The sequence below is a fragment of the Eupeodes corollae genome, chromosome 3, assembly GCF_945859685.1.
Source record: "Eupeodes corollae chromosome 3, idEupCoro1.1, whole genome shotgun sequence".
In the NCBI taxonomy this organism is placed as follows: domain Eukaryota; kingdom Metazoa; phylum Arthropoda; class Insecta; order Diptera; family Syrphidae; genus Eupeodes; species Eupeodes corollae.
Genome location: NC_079149.1, coordinates 70,072,383 through 70,092,280, shown reverse-complemented (window position 1 = coordinate 70,092,280; position 19,898 = coordinate 70,072,383). Strand labels below are relative to the sequence as shown.

General features: G+C 31.8%; 1 protein-coding gene across 1 annotated transcript; it reads right to left on the bottom strand.

Annotated features, from left to right (window-relative positions):
* Positions 1-973: 973 nt before the first annotated feature.
* On the bottom strand, positions 974-18,686 carry LOC129951455 (putative fatty acyl-CoA reductase CG8303). The gene is made up of 6 exons (XM_056063599.1): positions 18,179-18,686; positions 3,048-3,355; positions 2,485-2,989; positions 1,985-2,426; positions 1,663-1,920; positions 974-1,217 (listed from the first exon to the last, which is right to left on the bottom strand). The coding sequence occupies exons 2-6, from the start codon at positions 3,315-3,317 to the stop codon at positions 1,085-1,087; spliced, it is 1,608 nt and encodes a 535-aa protein (XP_055919574.1). The 5' UTR covers positions 3,318-3,355; positions 18,179-18,686; the 3' UTR covers positions 974-1,084.
* Between the last annotated feature and the right edge of the window lie 1,212 nt (positions 18,687-19,898).

The window sequence follows — 19,898 nt, the reverse complement described above, 5'->3', positions numbered from 1 at the left end:
ACTGTGTGTGACAAATAAAGGTGAACCTTGATCTTGCATACTATTGAACCGTAGCATTAATGTATTTTTACTCATCATTTCAGTGACAAAGATACGACCGTAGCTAGGCTAGAAACAGCCAAAGGAAGTTTCTGGCTATTGTCGGCGTATCTTGGCCATGACCACATTGGCCCTCTCCCTGAAAAAGCCCTGTAGAAAGTCGTCGTTGCAAGTTCAAATACAACATATCCACAATGTCTAATCACAAGGGGCATGCTACAATGGGCTCTCAACAGCTTCAAACCATTTAAATCTGCAGGACCAGATGGAATAACACCAGCCGAGTTACAAAACACTTCTGACATAATTGCACCAATCCTTGAGCCAATTTTTACCAGCTGTCGTTACCTGGTCCATGTTCCCTCGGCATGGAGAGAAGTTAAAATTGTTTTTATACCCAAAGTAGGTAAATGCTCGCAAGTCAATCCTAAAGATCTACGACCTATAGGTCTATCATCATTCCTTCTTAAGACCTTGGAAAGATTGATTGATATCCATTTAAGGGCAAGTATCGATACAAGACTTCTGTCTTCGTCTCAACATGCCTACTGTAAAGGTAAATCGGTGGAAACAGCACACACTTTAGTACGCACCGTCGAATATTCCCTCCATCATAAAGAGTTCACTATGGTTGCTTTACTTGACATCAAAGGTGCCTTCAACAACGTGGACACATCTGCAATCACATCTGCACTTACATCTTTAAATGTAGAGGGTTCGCTTCGGGAGTTAATTCATTTAATGCTTACTAGCAGAATAATTAACTCAAAACTGGGCAATTCTTCTGGTAAACGAAATGTTTGTACTTAAAAGTGCACATTCAATTTAAGCACAAATTTAAAACAAATATTGATATCTGTCACTTTTTTAATGTTTTTGTTATAGCTTTAAAAAACAAAAACAATTTCTGCCCTGTGCAATATGAACAAGAGTAAAAGCATTTATATATTTATTTTGTTTTATTTTTATACCTACGAAAAGCGATACATTGTTTTCTTAAGCTACCATAACTTATTAAATTATTTTTTTTTCTTATCTCATCTCATCATAACCAAAACAAGAACGCCCACACTAATACAGCTATTGGAAGTCCAGCGTAAAAACCAACTAAAGTTTTCAAAATACCAAATATGGCGGCAAAAATAAGAGCATATCCCACATAGTAGAGAACTTCGAATCTAGATGAATCAAAATAATAATTTTAAGAGATTATATTTCAATACACAAATTTTAAATTAATAGTTAAAATATTATAATATCTCAAAATTATAGAACTTGTGAATTGTTCAGATTATGTTCGCAATTTCAGAATATAAATCGTCTAACCAATAAATTAATAGAGCAAACTTTATCCTAAGTACATATTGTTTTCTAGTTCCAAAAGTCTATATATTCAAGCAAAAATATATTTTGAAGATTATCTTATTCATCGAATAGATACAATATTTCATACTAAAATCAGTGCCGAAGTTTACGAAAATTAAATATTATTTTAAACAATTATTGGTACAAAAAAGGTAGAAATCTCAAATTATTGCATAGCATAACATTTCACATCCGAATTCACAAGACCTACAATTTGCATTGCAAACTGAATATTTTAAATTCTGTAAAGACACTCACATCGTCCAATATCTTCGATGCCACGATGTCGTTACAGCAGACTCTCTGAAATAAAATCTTCTCACTCCTATCAAGCAGCGATCTATAAATGCAGACCAATCGCAAAGTGTTGAGTCAAAATTATATCGTTTCTTATCTTTTTCATTCAACACTGACATTATTTGCAAAGCGTTTTTCAGTGAATAACGAAAATCTCTATCAAGGAAGTAATCAAATGCTTTTGCTCCCTTATTGAAAACTCGCATATACTCTAAAGCTCTGAAAAATAAAGGCAAACAAATGAATTTTTGAACGCATAAAACTTCTTTTCCAAACTACTTACGTATGTTGTGGCATCCCAATAGGTAAAATTTTTTCCGGAATATGAAATATCATGGCAGGCAACATGTGGAATAAATAGAAAAAGAGATTGTATCTCCAACCATTTCTAAGTTTTGTCTTCGGTTTCCAGACGAAATTATCAGGTGGGTGTCGCTTAACACTTGCGTTCATAATATCTGAAAGTTCTCCCAGCGTCAATGGATTTACTTCACCTGATGTGCAATGTATAACTTCTGGAACGTCGAGTTTTCGTGTGCCTACATACCAACCCATCACAAGGGAAGCATTAATAACATAGTCACATGGAATTATATCGATTACAGAAGATGCTTTTCCACACATCGTTCTGAAGACACCCTTGATGAAGCCTGCCAGAAAGCCCAAATGACCACTGTTCGCGTTTCCTACCCACCCTTCTATTGGATGCTCCCAAGTTCCATAAACTAAACAAAACGAATACTTTTTATATTTGATTAAGCATTTAATAGTTAAGGTACTCACCAATAGAAGGTCGAACAATGGCTGCAGGCAATCCCGACATTTCGGAAATCATGAGATTTTCTGCTAGATTTTTTGTGAACGTGTAGGTGTTAGGATGGTCACGTATGATTTCCTTGCACTTTGCATCTGTAAAATCTACCCAAGAAGTTTCATCCTCTGCCATTTTCATCATTTCGTAAGGATCGTATTGAGATTTGTAGACGTCTTCCATGATAAGACCACGGTTATTGCTATTGCAAAAGGCCGTGGAACAGTAAATGTAAGCAGAAAGATTCTTAAGTTTCTTTGCAAACTCAATCGTTCTCATCGTTCCAGTAAGGTTTGTTCGAATTGCTGTTCGAAGTGGTGAACTAAATTTTATGGTCGCAGCACTATGGTAGATGATATTAACTTTATCTGCAAGTTCCTCCAGAAGATCATTTTTGAATCCAAAATTTGGTTCGCTGAGCTCACCAACAACAGGCACCACTTTTTGGAGAACGGTTTCATTGTATTTTTGGAAAATCTAAAAAAATAAAAATTAAATTAATCAATGATAAAAATACACGCATTTTTTTATTTACTGGTTTCTGGAGAAGTCGTGTTATTCTTTCATTTGGATCAACTTTACGTTTACCTCGAACTAATACGTAGATAATACCAATATCTGGATGTGTGTCGAGTAAAGCTTCTATCAGAACAGTTCCCAAAAATCCAGTTCCACCAGTTATAAAAACATTTTTGTATGCAAAGAATTCACCCACAGAAACTGGAACGCTTTTATGTTTATCGACTTTTTCTATACCTTCTGGAAGGGGCTTTTCTATATTTTCACTTCTTGTTATCACTGCCATAGCTTTTTTGTTTTTTATTTAACTGAGAAATTGTAAGTCTGGAATTTAGAAAAACGATTGAGATTAAATTGGTTGGGTGTATACATTAATTTAAAATATATATGATATCGTATACGACAACAAACTCGAATGACACAAATCTTGAAAAATCTTACACTTTGTTAAATTGATCACAAAACCTAGTTTCCTAAGAATATTTACAAAAGGAATATGATTTTCTTAGGTCAAGCAGATCTTGATAAACCAAAACATAAGATTCGTTATTTGACGCTATTCGTATAAGAAAAAAAAAGATGCTGGGATGCGACCCACACTGATAACTTCCCATTGGTGAAAGTCTGTCGAATTTTCTAAAGCTTAAATAAAATAATACTAACATTATTTTGTGAGACATAAATACTTGAGTTCTCATAATACTTGAGTCAAAAACTATATCTTATCAGTTTTTTGTAGATTTTCGTGTTTTGTAAAAAAAAGTTACAACAATATTTTCCACATGACAAAATAAGCTTGATTTCAATATCTGTTTGTGTTTCCTACCTTTTGAGTCGAAATCCAACATTTTTATCAGCGTTTTTTAAAAGTTTTTATTTCTTAACCGGTTGGATTTTACTAAGAACATTATCTTACGTTAACACCAAAATGCAATGATATAATTTTGAAGTCTATAGCGTCATCTATTTTCGAAAAATTCGAATCCGAAATCAGTCTTCCAAGTTTGCGTAGTTTTTTTGTAGATTCTTATTTGTTTATAAGAAAAAACTGACAATTGGTTTTTCTCAAAAAAAAATTAAAACATTTTAAAAATAATATTCTGTATAAGGAAAAGTGTATTTTAAGGTAATATCCTTAATTTTGGAAAAGATATTCAAATTACCAACTTTTAGCAGTGAATTTTTAGGTTTTTATTCTTTGAAAATAAAACCGTCTTGGATTTTTCTCAAAATTTTAACAGATGTCAAAAACGTCGCATAAAATCATTTCGGAGTCAACGTCATTTTAGATTTGTTAAATTTTCTAGGTGATAAATATTTGTACTTATGACATAAGGCACTACATATAATGCATTCGTTAATTATTTCGAGCTCGAGATTGTATTCAAACATGACGTTACGATGGTAGAGACGTCGAAATTAGTGGGTCCCCCGAGATCCTCCGTCTGTCTGTCTGTTCTTCCTCTTACAACCCAGACCATTGCATTGGGTCAATTGACTTCAAATTTGCCACTTCAGGATTTGAGCCGATTTGCGTTAGGCCTTTTTTGAAATTTGTTAAGACTAAAAATAACAGTAATCCCCATACAAAATTGTTGGCTTAAAATCAAAAATTATAATTTTCGGTTTCGTTTAATCTAAAACCCCAGAAGGGTACGCCCCCCCCCCCATAGAACTGTTTTTTTTTTGTTTGGTTTTTTTTTTATGGTTTACAGATACTCAAGGGGTTATTAGTACCCTTTATATGTTTATATAAAGCACCGTGCGAGCATTAGGAAAATAGGGAACGATTTAAAAGGAGATACCGCTGCACATTGGTTGGTTGGTTAAAGTTCAGAACTTCAAAATGGGAGGGAAAAACAGAGTTAGCTAAAGCATTCCACATTTTCCACATTCTCGATGTGCGATTTAAGAAAGAATCTATATACTTGACTGTACGGCCGAAATTGAGCTCAAAGGTAAACTGATGAGCATTCCTGGAAGTGCGAGTATTACGGCTGAATAGTTTAAGGGGTGGAATGCAACTGGCTAATTCGACAGAACATTGTTTATAAAATATTTATAAAACAATGAAAGGCATGAAACATTGCGGCGGTGTTCTAGCGATGTAAATGTTTCGATTATAGTTCTATTGCCTATCATTTAAAAACCCTTTTTTGTATTCTATTCAAGAGATTTAAAGTTGTTTTAGGGGCACCTGCCCAGATATGCAGTTTATATTCAAGCTTTGGAAGGATGAAAGCTGTGTAAATTACAGCCAGATCAGAAGGAGTACAACAAGCAACAGGCAGAATTTTTGGCAATATCAACAGGCAGAATTTTTGGCAATATCAAATATATGATCATTCCATAAAAGGTGATCTGTGGTACACATACCAAGTACTGACAGTTGATTAGTTTCTGGGATGCAAGAGCCACTCATAGATAATGGCTTCGGAAGTGTGTTAAGCTTTAACGGCAGGAGACAGTATTGAGTTTTGAAGCATTAAATTCTACACTGTTTTTGATACCCCATTGTATAATGCTGTCAAGAGCTTATAGGCTGCCATTTAAGTTCCACATCCGAAGGACAAGGATGTGAATCTAGAAACGAGTATGAGAAGTTGAGGGTACTGTCGTCGGCGAAACATTTCAAGGGGATAGAAGTGGCAGAAATAAGATCATTTATGAATATAAGGAAGAGAGTCGGAGACAAAACTGAGCCCTGGGGGACACCAGCATTTACAATACAACTTGTATTGACCGGTCCGAAAGATAATTTCTAATCCAACGAAGAAGGTATTCATCAATACCAAAAGCACGCAACTTCGATAAGAGAGCTTGGTGCCAAACTCTATCAAATGCTTTAGAAATATCAAGTGTAATAATCTTACTTTCTCCAAAACGATAAACCATGAGATCACAAGGGGACCTAGTGTTACGAAAGTCATACTGTCGGTCATTAAGAAGCTTCCGTCCTTCGAGATATTTCTTGAGCTGATAATTAATCAGCGTTTTCATGACCTTGGAAAGAGTGAGTGGTATTTGACGATAGTTAGAGGGAGAGGAGGATTCGCTTTTTTTTAGGGCCAGGCTGGACAAATGCTATTTTCCATCCGCTCGCAAAGAGACCTGTAGAGTAGAAGAGATGGAAAAGTTTACGCAGTGGTTTTGCGATAAAGAACACCTCTCCAGAACAATTAGGGAGATGTTATCCGGGCCGTTATTTTGTTTTTTAGTTTTACCAAGAACTAATGAACCAATTTCAATAATTTTGCGTTTGAACCTTTGGAGAAAAATTCATTTCGAATTAACAATTTAAAATCTTTAAATACAGAAAAGGGGCAATGCATTGCATTTTATTTTTTCAGTTTCTTTAAGTATTACAGTATAAAAAACACATATATTTTACTTGAAGAAATCGGGCCTATTAAAAGAACTTTATGTTCTTGTATGTTTTCAAATTTTGTAGGTTTAATTAGAATTTGAGCTCTGTTTTGCAGAAAGAATATATTGACTGCTTCAATAGCAACTTAAGAATTCAGTTTTGTTTGATTTATTTATTGTTTTATTGCAATGTACATATATGCATAGTATAATGTATTTATGTGATTTATTCATCCCACGACTCAAGTGAAGCTCTAAATAAAATGCGGAAACTTGCATAACAATAATTAGGTGTATCACAAATTATTATGCTAATAAACTATCGAACATTGGAAGACTGATAGATTGATTTGGTGCAATAGGCATACAAAATAAAAGAAGTATATTTTTAGAAATACATATATTCTAAAGTCAATATTAATTTTAATACTTATTACAAAATTGTGCGCATTAATATGAAAGAGTGTGCGAAAAATTATGAAATTCAATGAACTCTTAACACACTTTTAACACGTGTCTTATAAAATATTCAATACTATTAATTTTACTAAGGTAAACAGTTTTGTTTAAATGAAACATTGTCATTTTGCATTTGCATTCGTATTTAGTGAACTTCAACCAATTTAATTGATTTAAGGTTAAAAATGGGAACAAGGGAATGAAGAAGAAGAATGCTTTCCTTGACTTTTAGTTAACTACTCTAAAATAATTTGAGACCATGTTCGCATGATAACATTTGATTTTCAAATTTGATCACAATTATGTACAGTAAGCAATTATTATACAAATTATGAACTAGTTTAACGATATTTGAGCTCTTGCATAATTAATACACAATTTCCATAATTTTATTTTAATAAATTGCGTCGAACGTGTTAAAGATTGTATAAAATACTGTTCAAAGATGTGTATATATGTTTACCTATCCAAAATTAATTATTTTTGTTTGTTTTGATTTTTATAGAAGTCTTAAGTCCCAATGTCACCATAGAGAAAACCGGATTCGATATAAATGATGCCTTCATTAAGTTTGAAAGAATTTATATCCAAAAACTAAATTTCTTTCATCGCAATTGCGATAGCAAATGATATTTCGATAACAGAATAACGCCGCACTGGCCCACATTACTTTGATGTCCACAATTAAAGTTTACAATTTTCTTATCTCGGCCATTTAACATGCATTGATAAACTTAAAACTATAATTAAACTATTTATTTAATGGTTTATTTGTTAAAGCGATGCATAAGTACATATATCAAAAGCATATATCTTAATTTGCATTTTTATTAGAAAACTTTTGCATAGTATATGAATTTGATTGTGAATCATTAGGCTCCTCAAAATCATATTGCACTTATTAACTTCGAGATACTTAAGAATATTATAAAATAAATTAGATTTATAATTAGTACACAATGTTGTTTCTGAATGAAACTACCCTATCTGTATCATAACAGTATTATATTAAAACACAAACTATAGTAACATTAGATAAATTGATTAATATATAAAAACTACGTATCGTACGTTGTGAATATTATTATCTGACTCTTAATAAAAAACTCGTTTTTAAATAAAACTTGGTATCAGGTATTTTTCTTTAAAGAAAGACCCATTTTGGATTATGTCATTTCTTGAGTAACGCAATAATTTATGTAAGTATTTATTACGAACCTTTAAGTGACAGTGATGCTTATGAACAAATATTATGTGAAATTTAGCGAAATGGACCTTGCAAATTTGAATTTACAGTAACTCACATATTCGATCGAATGAGTTTCACTATTTCGATTTTTGTCATATTAAGATTAATACTATGTTTGCATACTTTAAAAAAAAACAATATTTTATTAGTTCAAAACTTAAGAAATAACATGAAATGGGTTTTGATGTAAATAAAACATTTAAAATAAAAAAAATTAAACAAAATGAAGAAATTGGAATTCGATCAGTTTTGTGAGTTTATACTATATTGAAAATCTAATGCAATTCAATATTTTGTATGCCCTCTTTTTGCAGCTAAAACAGCTTTCATCCGGTTTGGCATACTGTGAATTAGTTTTTGGCATTCTTCTATGCTAATATTTTTCCACTCAGTTTCCACTCTTTGCCATACTTCATCCTTAGATCTAGCGCAATGATCCCAAGATGAAATCCTGCGTTTAAGGATCCCCCAAAGATGTTCAATGGGGTTCAGATCCGGGGACTGGGGTGGCCAGTCTAAAACATTGACTCCTTGAGTTTGAAGCCAATCGCGAGTGATTCTTGCAGTATGTTTCGGATCATTGTCTTGTTGAAAGACAATGTCCGAAAGCCCCTTACCCCATTTTCTGACCGATGAGACAAGGCTATCATTCAATATTTGAATGCAGGATTGTGCTGTCATACGACCATCTACCTTAGAGCACACCCCAACCCCGGAAGAATGCATACATCCCCATATCATAATGTTACCGCCCCCAAATTTCACCGTTTCTTTTACCAAACGTTTGGATAGAGGCTCTTTGGGCTTTTTCCAAACCCATTCTCTGCCATCGGAACCCAGACGATTGATTTTAGTTTCGTCGGACCACACGACATTTTCCCAGTCCGTTATGGTGTAGTTTCTATATTTTTTTGCGAACTGCAAACGCAGCTTTCGGTGGCGATTCGTCAGTAAGGGTTTTCATATTTTTGCTCGTCCTTTCATTCCGGCTTGTCTTAGGACTCTTCTGACCGTTTCTGGGCTGACATCAACTCCCTGAGTAGCTGATAAGTTCCGTTTTATTTGTACAGCATTGTCAAATGTTCCAGTGTTGACAGATCTAACGATGTTCCGTTTTGTAACAGGATTCAATTTGGGTTTTCTTCCTGACGGTCGACTTTTTGTTGTTATATTCAGCATCTTTCTATACTTGCTGACAGTACTTAATGAACATTTTAGTTTATTCGAGATTTCTCTATGCGTATTATGTTCCTCCAATAGTTTTTTTATACTTTCCTTTAAAAACCGGCTTATTTCTTTCATTTTTTAACCTTTTTTATTTTTTATAAAAAAAATTAAATATTTCAAAAAAGATCCAAAGGAAAAATGAACACGGGACAAAAATACTACAGCTTACTTACTTACCTTTAATTTTGTATCAGTTTCACAAATTTTTTTTTTATTAATTAGGGTTTTTCTCTGTACAACTTCACTGCAATAAACAACTCACAAAACTGATCGAATGTACCAATTCCTCAATGACCTTGCATTTGGTAACGGTATTTACGATTAGCTGTAATTCTTATTGGTAAATCATTAAGCTTGTTTACCTCTAGCAAATCATGTGTAAAATATTTCTGCAGTGTCATATAGTAACTTTTTGTGAAACATTTTAAGAGAATGTGGCTCACATTCGATCGAAAATGTGAGTTACTGTATATCGTATCGCTGTAACCTTGAATTTGTTTGAGTTTAAAAAAGTTTTTAAAACAAAAAACTTATGAATATTTTACGTTATAAGGCATTTGAATTAACAAAACAATACACAAAACTAACCAAAGGCAACGATTTTTAACCTAAACCTTTGAATTGCATACGTCGACTATGATGCTGTTTCACTATTGATGATGACATTACACTTAATCCAAAGAAAATCTGGTGAAACATTTTGAGATATTAGTCATCTAAAGTAAATCGAAGTTGTCCCGACTTGAACTCTGTAGAGTTAAGAAAAATAAGTTTCTTAATTTAAAATAGAGAGCTATTGCTTCTATCGTAAGGCTTCGGGCAGGTTAAAGCGATCTCGACAATAACAAAATAAAATAATAAAAAAAGCAAAGCTAATGCAAATCGCTCTTTAACCACAACTTTCCAATACAGCAATCGGCATGAAGATCGCTTTTGATCGCCCGGGGTATGATATAAAATATATTTAAATCATGTAACGGTATACATACTTTTGTGAATCGTGAACAATTAAATATTCTTACTTCTAAGTTAAAATTATACAGCGAACGTGACAATATAATATTTAAACAGGTGGCATTTGACCAGGCTAAAGCTTATAATTCAATATAAAAGGTTTTTAAAAAGAAACGGGTAGTACCCGTGGCATGACGGTTAGTGCGTTATACTGTCAAGCCAGAGGTCTTGGATTCGATCCCTGCCTATGCCAACTAAAGTCTTTTCACGGCTACTGCCTCTTGCGAGGAATTGACAAATTCTGCAAGAGTAACTCTTGTCATGAAAAAGTGCTTTCTCAAATTAGCCGTTCAGATTCGGCATATAAACTGTAGGTCCCCTCCATTTCTGAGCACATTACTCGCACACAGAAATGGTTGAGAGTTGTAAGTCACTAGGTCATAGTTCTCAACTTACTGTTTTTTATAAAAAGAAACGGGATGCGATCCCTGTAAAATATATTTTCCTATATTGGAACCTTCTAACTGAATTCAAATGGGAAAGTGTTTTTAAAATGTTGAAAGCGAAATATTTTAAAGCCCTGTAAATGTTTGTGTTCACTTCCAGAAAATTAGTCAATAATATCAGCACTATTAAATTAACTTGAGGTATTTTAATAGATTGTTTTTCAACCAACAGTTAAAGTTGCTTACAATCAAAATGCAACTTTAAGTCAAACAACAATGGCACACAATTTTTGAAATTTAAGTTTTTGCAACGATAAGACTGCGCATTTATATCAATACCTTTCACAATGCCAGCTTTGTTGTCTCGATTTCTAATATTGCAAAGAACGCTACAAAAATTCAAAAACCCAGAAAATGAGAGATGATCTGATAAGAAGAATTATCTTGATTTTTGACGTATGTAGTTTCTCGAATTCATTTTTCGGGAGTCTATTATTACTATCGCTATCAGCCTGTTTACTCGTAGATGAAAGAAAATATTTTGATCTTAAAGGAGTCAACAAAACTTAAACATTGTAGAGAAAATAATTTCTCTAAGAAATAAATAAAAACAAATTGAGCAATTAAGTTGGGAAGAAACTTTTGTGTGGCACTTACAAATTACACGTTTTAGATTTTTTTTTACTTCAATTTCCAAGAGATTCGAAGCCTTTATGTCAATAGATATAAAACGTTCATTATGTTTTCCAATTAGGCAAAATGTCACTTTTGCTGTTTTTGGGACATTTAAATTAAAATGATTCTCTTTTATTTTATACTGACTACTTGGCTGTGGTACTGTTTGTTAGGAAAATGAAATGATAATGCTGATCATCACTTTTGGGGTGAATGGATACAAAATTTTGTGTGGGTGTTCTTGCTTCTGAGTGGCAATATGGATGGCTAGAGGAATTTGGTTTTTATTAAAGAAAATTGGCACTGCCTTAAAGCCCTAAAATATCAAAATCGATTACAGGGCCATAGTACAACGTACCTACTTTGTATGTTTTGTATGCTCTAAACATATTTGTTCTTATTACCATCTGTGAACTTTCCTTGAACAATTAAAATCTTTTTTTTTTTGGCAATGTTTCTAGGACTATTATAATTTAATATTTTGTTCCTTTTAAATGATATTAACTGCAAAAGAAACGAAGTTTATACATAGTCTTCATAGATACAAATATAGTTCTTGATTCAGTCAGCACTGAGACAATAGCTAAGACCAAGACTCAGATATACGAGATCGATACTGGAATTAAAACGTTATGATCGAGCCCGGCTCGAGATAAGTAAAAATCTAATCTGATCTCATCTCTTGGCAAGACCTAGACGAATAAATTACTCTTAATTCAGTGCCAGACTGGGTCTAGCCTGTATCATAAGTTCTATGTTTGTCCTGAATATTTGTATTATAAATTGCTCAAATTTGGCAAATATAAAGTTTTTTTAGTCTTCTATACATCTAATGTCATAATTTGGTGCTCAGATATGTAAATGCAGATTTTTATAAAATAGAAAACAGGTAAGTTGCTTACTTTCACTAAGCATCTATAATTAGTAATTTTTGCAAATTCACAAACAAGTTTTTTACATTCAATAAATAAAACAAAACAAAAAAATGTTTATTTGAAACATATTGAAATGAAGGTAGGTATTCTATCTCTTACTTTTCCTTTCACTTTCTACTTTCTGAATAGTTAAATATAGAAATGAATATATTTAAAAAAAACTCTTCTTTGTGTAGTTTACTCTACATAATATTTTACTAGTAGGTTTTAATTTTTAAAATTACAGAAATTACAATTTGATGACACTACTTTATGATTTTAATAGTACTTTATTATTTTGAAATTTACATTTTACCATGTTCATTTACTTAAAATTGTTTTATAAATTATACAATTTATATATTTTTTCTTTGTTAAAAGGGAAATTATTTCTATTGAGGTTAGATTACACCCTATTTTATGAATACCAAATAACTGAAGATTTGCCATTATTAAGTTTAATATTATATTATTAAATAGGTGCCATTAATAAGTTTTTAATTAGATATATTGCCCTACAATTCTTAAGGTACGTTATTCTCTTGTAATGTGCTCTATTTTAACTTACCTAAAGAACTCCAAGGGTTGCAGCAATTCGCTACAAAAAGGTATTGAGTTAAAGTATTTCATCAATTTGGATCCCCTTTGTATTTTCTGAGAGAACAACATTACGATGTGGTTTAAAAAAATAAATTATCCTATTAACATGCTTATTTTAACAAAATATTTTGAGTTGTTTTGTCTTAACATCTCTAAAACCAAACTTTTCATTTTTTTTTGTTTTCTAGAAAGTGAATAGAAGTTTTACTTAAGTTAAGTTATTTTTAGTTTGAACAGTTTTTAAATTATTCAAATATTCAGTATTCCAATTACATACAGATCGAAGTTTTAAAAACAAAAGATTTTAAGAAAAATTATAATTTAAAAAAGGCACATGCACCCAGCGACAAAAATTCTTGGAATATATTAATTTTCTTATATATAGTTTTATTTTTATAATTTTTGTTGGTTCTTTTGTCATTATTTTAAGTTCAAAAATGTATGGCACTAATTCCTTCAAAATAATAAACATTATGTAAATAGTAAATCAGTGTGCTAAATTTCGAACTCAGTCACATTGCGTTTTAGCTATGTTCTATCATGGTCATCAAAGAAACACTGACTTCTTTTTATTTAGAAGCCTTTAAAAGTGATTCACGGTTACTAATATTGGTATTCATGGGTTTTTATCTTACATCTTTAGGAATGTTACTGACCGTAAAGCTGATTTTTGTACGTGTTGTGAATTTAAAAAAATTAGTTGACTTTTTTTTAAGGTTTGACGTCAGTTTTTTTTTGGTCAACAATAATTAAAATACTTTAGAAGAGGGTGTCTCAAAGAAACTTAATTTTTGTGTAATATTGATTTGACAACACTTATAAACAAATATAATAGTAGAGTTGATAGCTTAGGGAAACTAAAAATATAGCATTACACGAGAAAACTTCCACAACTGCGAAAATTATTGAAAAGTTCAAGGAGAATGTATACGTCATGGAATACTTAAATTCAGATGTCTTGTTTTTTTTTTAATTCCATTCTGTTCCTTTCATTATGATAATACACTAAATGAATTTGTATAATATCCATCACCTATTTAATATGTTAAAACCCGATTTGTCCATTTTTTTTTTTTGAAGCACTGCATTTAAAACTATAAATATATTGAACAGTTAATTAAAGCTATTTATTAACTTAAATAAACTTTGAGTTCCACGTTTATATTCGAAGGACCAAATTTTTACATGACCAAAAATTACGGCGAAAAATACTCCAATGTCCCAAAGGCAGTAAGAATTTTTGGTCATTTATAAAAAACGTGAGGAATTCTTTCTCTTCGTCGGTTCCTACGCTTGTTGTCAATGACACTCCTTAAGTTAGCTCTATTTATAAAGCCAACTTGTTTCCACTCTGGAAAACCCACTGCGTAAACTTTTTTCTTTATCCTATTCTTCTGGACTCGTTCCAAGTAGTTGGAAAACTGCATTTGTTCAGCCAATCCAAATAAAGACGCATCTTCTTCTCCCACTAATTACCGGCCGATAGCACTAACGTCCCTTATTTCTAAGGTCATGGAAACGCTGATTAGTTATCAGCTTAAGAAATATCTTGAGGAACGGAAGCTTCTTAATGACCGGCAATTCGGCTTTCGTAGCACTGGTGATCTCATGGTTCATCTCACCGAACAGTGGAACAAATCTTTACATCGTTTTGGAGAAAGTAAGATTATTGCACTTGATATTTCAAAGGCATTTGATAAAGTCTGGCATCCTGCTCTCTATGCGTGCTTTTGGTATGAACGAATCTCTTCTTCTTTGGAACCGTTCAATACAAGTTGTTTTGGACGGATTCAAGTCTTAAACTCATAAAATAAATGCTTGAGAGCCCCAGGGCTCCGTTTTGTCTCCGACTGTCTTCCTTATTTTTATAAATGATCTCCTCACTGCTACTTCTAATCCAATACATTGTTTCGCTGACGATAGCACTCTTAGCTTTTCATATTCGTTTCCAGACTCACAACCCTCCTCTTCGGATGTGGAACTGCAACGGCAAAATATGATTAGCTCATAATATTCCGACCTACACATTGTACAATGGGGAATACAAAATCGTGTGGAATTTAATGCTTCGAAAACGAGATACTGTCTTGCATCGTTAAAGGAGATAAACCCTTTTTGCCACTATCTATGAGTGGCACTTGCATCTACGAAACGGAAAATCTTGACATCCTCGGAATGTGCATCAGCAACCACCTTTTGTGGAGCGATTACATATGCGATGTTGCCAAAAATGTCGCAAGATGTCTAGGTTTTTTGAGATGTTGCGAGAAATTTGTCTCCCCGTCTGATCTGGCTTAAATATAACTCTCATCTTTGGGCTGGTGCTCCAGTAACTTATTTAAGCCTCTTGGACAATATTCAAAAAAGAGCTTTTAAAATGATTGGTGACATTAACATCATCAACTCGTTTGCGTTACTCGAACATCGACGCAAAGGTTTCTTGCCTCACCCTTTTTTACCGTTATTTTAACGGACTATGCTCTAGTGAAATATTCAGTTGCATTCGTCCCCTTTAAGAATTTAACCGTAATACCCGCGCTTCTAAGAATGCGCATCAGTTTACCCTTGAGCCCAACCACGGCCGTACTATGAAGTGCAGAGATTCTTTTTTTAGCCGTACTACGCGAATGTGGAACGCCTTGCCACGATCTATATTTCCCTGTCATTGCAATTTTCAGAATTTTAAACCAATGTACACCCACACCTCCTATTCAACCTTCCTTTTTAGTATTCGCTAATTATAAAAAAAGCTTTGAGTTCTACTTTTAAATTCTTTTCAATAGTTTGAACTCATATTATTTTAAAATTAATATAAATTTTTAAACAACCCATTACAAAATAAACCATTCTTGACATTTATTGGAATGCCAAAAAAGACCGAGATGTTATATCTTTTTTTAACAGGCTAATAGGTAGTTCTATTCCTTTTGCAGCCACTTGTTACTTATCCATTTTACTTTAACCAAATGTACATATCTTTTTCGTTTGTCCTTTCTAAACCGAAGAACAACTAAACTTATTTCAAAATAAGTTTCTTACAAATGTCTGAGCAATAGCAAAGTAATATATGTGATTGAAAATCCTTTTATTTTAATTTAATTTTACATTTTTTTTCTTAATTTTTTAAGACGCACAAACACGTTCAAACCAAATACAAATTTTTCGAATGCATTTAAACATTATTTCATCAATTTTAGCTGATTTGAATAAAAAATAAAAGCTTAGCACAATATTTTAGAAAGTAGGTGTATGCATAAGTTTAAGAATTTAATGTACACAAAATAATTCTTAAGCAACAAATCTTTGGATATTAAATCAAAAAAAAAAAATGTAAATGCCAAACCACAACATAGATATTTTTTTTTAATTGCGAATTTATTGGAAAAGTGAAACTTTTTTTCATTAAAAATACCACAATAATCATCAGAAGGTCTTTAAATCAAACCAATGAGCGCTCAATAACCTTCTTTGGCTTTAATGACTTTCGCTGACACAGACAAAATACCTATTAGTCAGCACAAAAACTAGTGCTTTAACATAAGTTCGAAAGGGAAAAAACGAAAACATGTACACAATACCAAATTGTAATTACATTACACCGCCTTTTCAACCAATCTTAAATAAAAACAATTAAGCTATACATAAGTGATCAACCCATGCGATCAGTCCTTGAAAACTAAAAGATAAAAAACAATCATCTCATCAAAAAATAAGTATAGATACATACAGTACCTACCTACATACATATATGTACATACTCGTACATATTATGTACAGTAGATTTGGTGTGCATGGTAGCTTGTAGGTAAGGTAACTTCATACATATAAATGCTAAAATAAGCGAAAATTATTGATGGCGGAAACCCATCAGTTGACATGTGGATTCAGGAGCGGATTACTAAAGAGCTGTTTTCGTCATAATCTTATTATCAGTAGCGATTCATAAAAAAATAATTTCTTAAATTTACAAACTTTTGAGCATTTTTTTAAAACTATAATTTTTTAAGTCACTTCGTAAATGCAAGAAATATGATACATCAATATTTAGTTTGACCGGTTTTTAAGTTTAAAATGAGACTTTTCTTCATCAGATAATATTGTTTATATATTGACCAATTTGGTTATGATTACACATATAAATATGTTATTTATAAGAGAACGGAAAACTGTTATATTATCAATTATAGCAACTGCAAATAAAATCTTTAGGACTCGAGTAAGCACTTTACGTATAGATCGTATCTTTGGTAATGCATTTTCTGAGTCAAGCTTTCAATATTGTTTTGCCCCTTATCAATTAACCTATCAATTATTCCTAATAGGATGACTCATATAATAATGATTAAAATTCAATATGCCTTAAGTCTATCATGTTAAAATTGAACTACTTTTTTGACATTGAAAATAATAATTATACAAAAATATATTCGAAAATCAAGACCCGTTTTATTAAACATAAAAAAAAGGTTTTTACCAGTTTTATCCAATTAAAAACCCTCCGAATATATGCATTTTGAAGGTCAATTTATTCACATGCAAAAAAAAATTGGGGTTTTAGTCAATCACTGAAAGAAATGTTGGTCATTGGAAAACAAATGAAAACAATCCATAGTGTTTCATATGAAACAATTTCACAGATATACACAGATATTGAGCCCTAGTCTATATCAGATAGACAGCTTAATCAATTTTCTGTTTTGGCTGTTATTGTTACGTTATTGATAAAAACATAGATACATTTTTACTATCGATAATCTAAATAAAGTTTTTTTTTCTGTAAATATGATTTTTGTTAAGAAAATGTATCTAAAAATAATTTCAATGTACTAAAAATACAACTTGAACATTCAATTGGATTTTCACGACAAGCATCAGATTTGAGTTATTAATTATGTATATTTCCATCTTATTATAATTTATAAATTATTTTTTGAAAAATTTGTAGAACTTGATTCTAGTGGAAATCTACGTAACAAAATAAGTGCTCGTGCACCTGGGGCACTAAGTTGCTGGATACGTCAATGAAAACTATACATTTATTGAATTTTTGACTGTTTTTTCGACTTCTTTTTATTAATAACAATTACCTGTAGAAGAAGAGCAGCAATTTTCGTTTGTATGTACTGTGCAGCAATAAATCAAATAAAAAATGGCTTACTGAGCAAGAAATACAATCAAATAGCTGACACGCATGTTGTTAAAATATCTTCCAATGGCGGAAATAACATTTTTAATGAAACTTTAGAGAAGCACTTACCTGTACTTTAAGTGCCTTCTGCTGGGTGAAATCCGTAAGCCGTAGTTCTGTCACCAAAAATGACGTTCGCAGTTATATGCACGTATACGAGTTTACACATATACAAAATCTCGCAGGTGGCTTTGAGCTGAGTTCGAACTTCCGCACTTTTATTTAGATTTTTAACAAAGTAAAATTTTGTGTGTATCTATTTATAAAAACACTTTATGATAAATAACATGTTTTAAGAAATGCGTGAATAAAAGCTTCCTAAACAAATAATGGAAAATAAGCCTTTCTTAGATATTATAACTATGAACAATCGAAGAGGTAATGATCTTCAATGAACTCATTGGTTGAATCTTAATCAATCGAACAAAAGTATCGCAATGGAATTTTGAAATAATCGCACCTCAGTTTCAACATTTGATCTCGTAACTGACTTAGCACGACTCAACATACAGATAGGTTTTAAACACAGCGTAAACTGTCCTCTATCATTCGCGCACTCTCAAAGACTGAACAGTGAGCCGAATGAATGGCGAAGTAGAAAATATTTAGACGACAACAACACTTTGATCAAATATCCGCAAAACTAAAAGCAAAGCCAAAAGATTTAAATCATGTATAATATTTATGTATGTATGTATGTATTTCAAGAAAGACCCGTGAGCTGAGCTTGTTTTTTTGTTTTCTTGTCTGAAGACTGAAGCTCTGAAAAAACCAAGGGAAAGAAGATATGAAAAAGATATCTAGCTTCATTCACGGTTGCCAACGAATTTAAAGGCAAATCAAATTCCAAAATTTTGAATTGTTATTTAAGAGAAACATATTCTTGTGGAATATCAAAATTAGTTTATTTTATGAGAATTAAGAATTTATTTTTTAATTAATAAAAACAAAACGGTGCAGGAATTCCCGAAAGCAAAATTTGTTTCAAAGTTCAACACTTGTTAGATGTCTCTTAATTTCTTTAATTAGTTTATTTTGTTTTTGTCTTTTTTAAAGTTAGCGGAACCATTCTTAATTCTTCTTCAAAGGTTAATCTTTAAAATCAAAGCACTTGACATGAAAACCAAATCACACAAATTGATTGTTGTCCTGTAAGTAGAGTATATGTATTTTCTGACTTGGGTGTTGTCTTAGATCCTAAACTAACATTCAATGAACATATTAACTTCATAGCTATAAGAGCAAATAGAGTTCTGGGTTATATTAAGAGATTTGGCCGTGATTTCCGTGATCCATATCTTCAAAAATTACTTTTTGTTTCATTTTTGAGATCAGTTCTGGAATATGCTTGTACAGTACGATCCTTTTCGTGGTTTCATGATATTTATACATGACAGCCTTATTGAAAAAGACTTTTTCTCATAAATCTTCCTTCTTTGACAAATCATGAAATCTCATAAATCTTTCTTTTTTGACAAATCATAGGACGTCCTTGCAGTTTTGTTTTATTGTTGGAATAATAAACGGACAAATTTAATCACCATCAGTTCTTGGTGGTTTGAACTTTAGTTTAGTCGTTCAAGCAACTTAAACTTAAACTTAAACTTAAACTTAAACTTAAACTTAAACTTAAACTTAAACTTAAACTTAAACTTAAACTTAAACTTAAACTTAAACTTAAACTTAAACTTAAACTTAAACTTAAACTTAAACTTAAACTTAAACTTAAACTTAAACTTAAACTTAAACTTAAACTTAAACTTAAACTTAAACTTAAACTTAAACTTAA

Coding starts and splice junctions, on each gene's coding strand:
- LOC129951455 (XM_056063599.1), bottom strand. CDS start 3,317: ATGGCAGTGATAACAAGAAGTGAAAATATAGAAAAGCCCCTTCCAGAA. Junction 2,990..3,047: donor CACGACTTCTCCAGAAACCA/GTAAATAAAAAA, acceptor TTATTTTTTTAG/ATTTTCCAAAAATACAATGA. Junction 1,921..1,984: donor ATTGGGATGCCACAACATAC/GTAAGTAGTTTG, acceptor TTTATTTTTCAG/AGCTTTAGAGTATATGCGAG.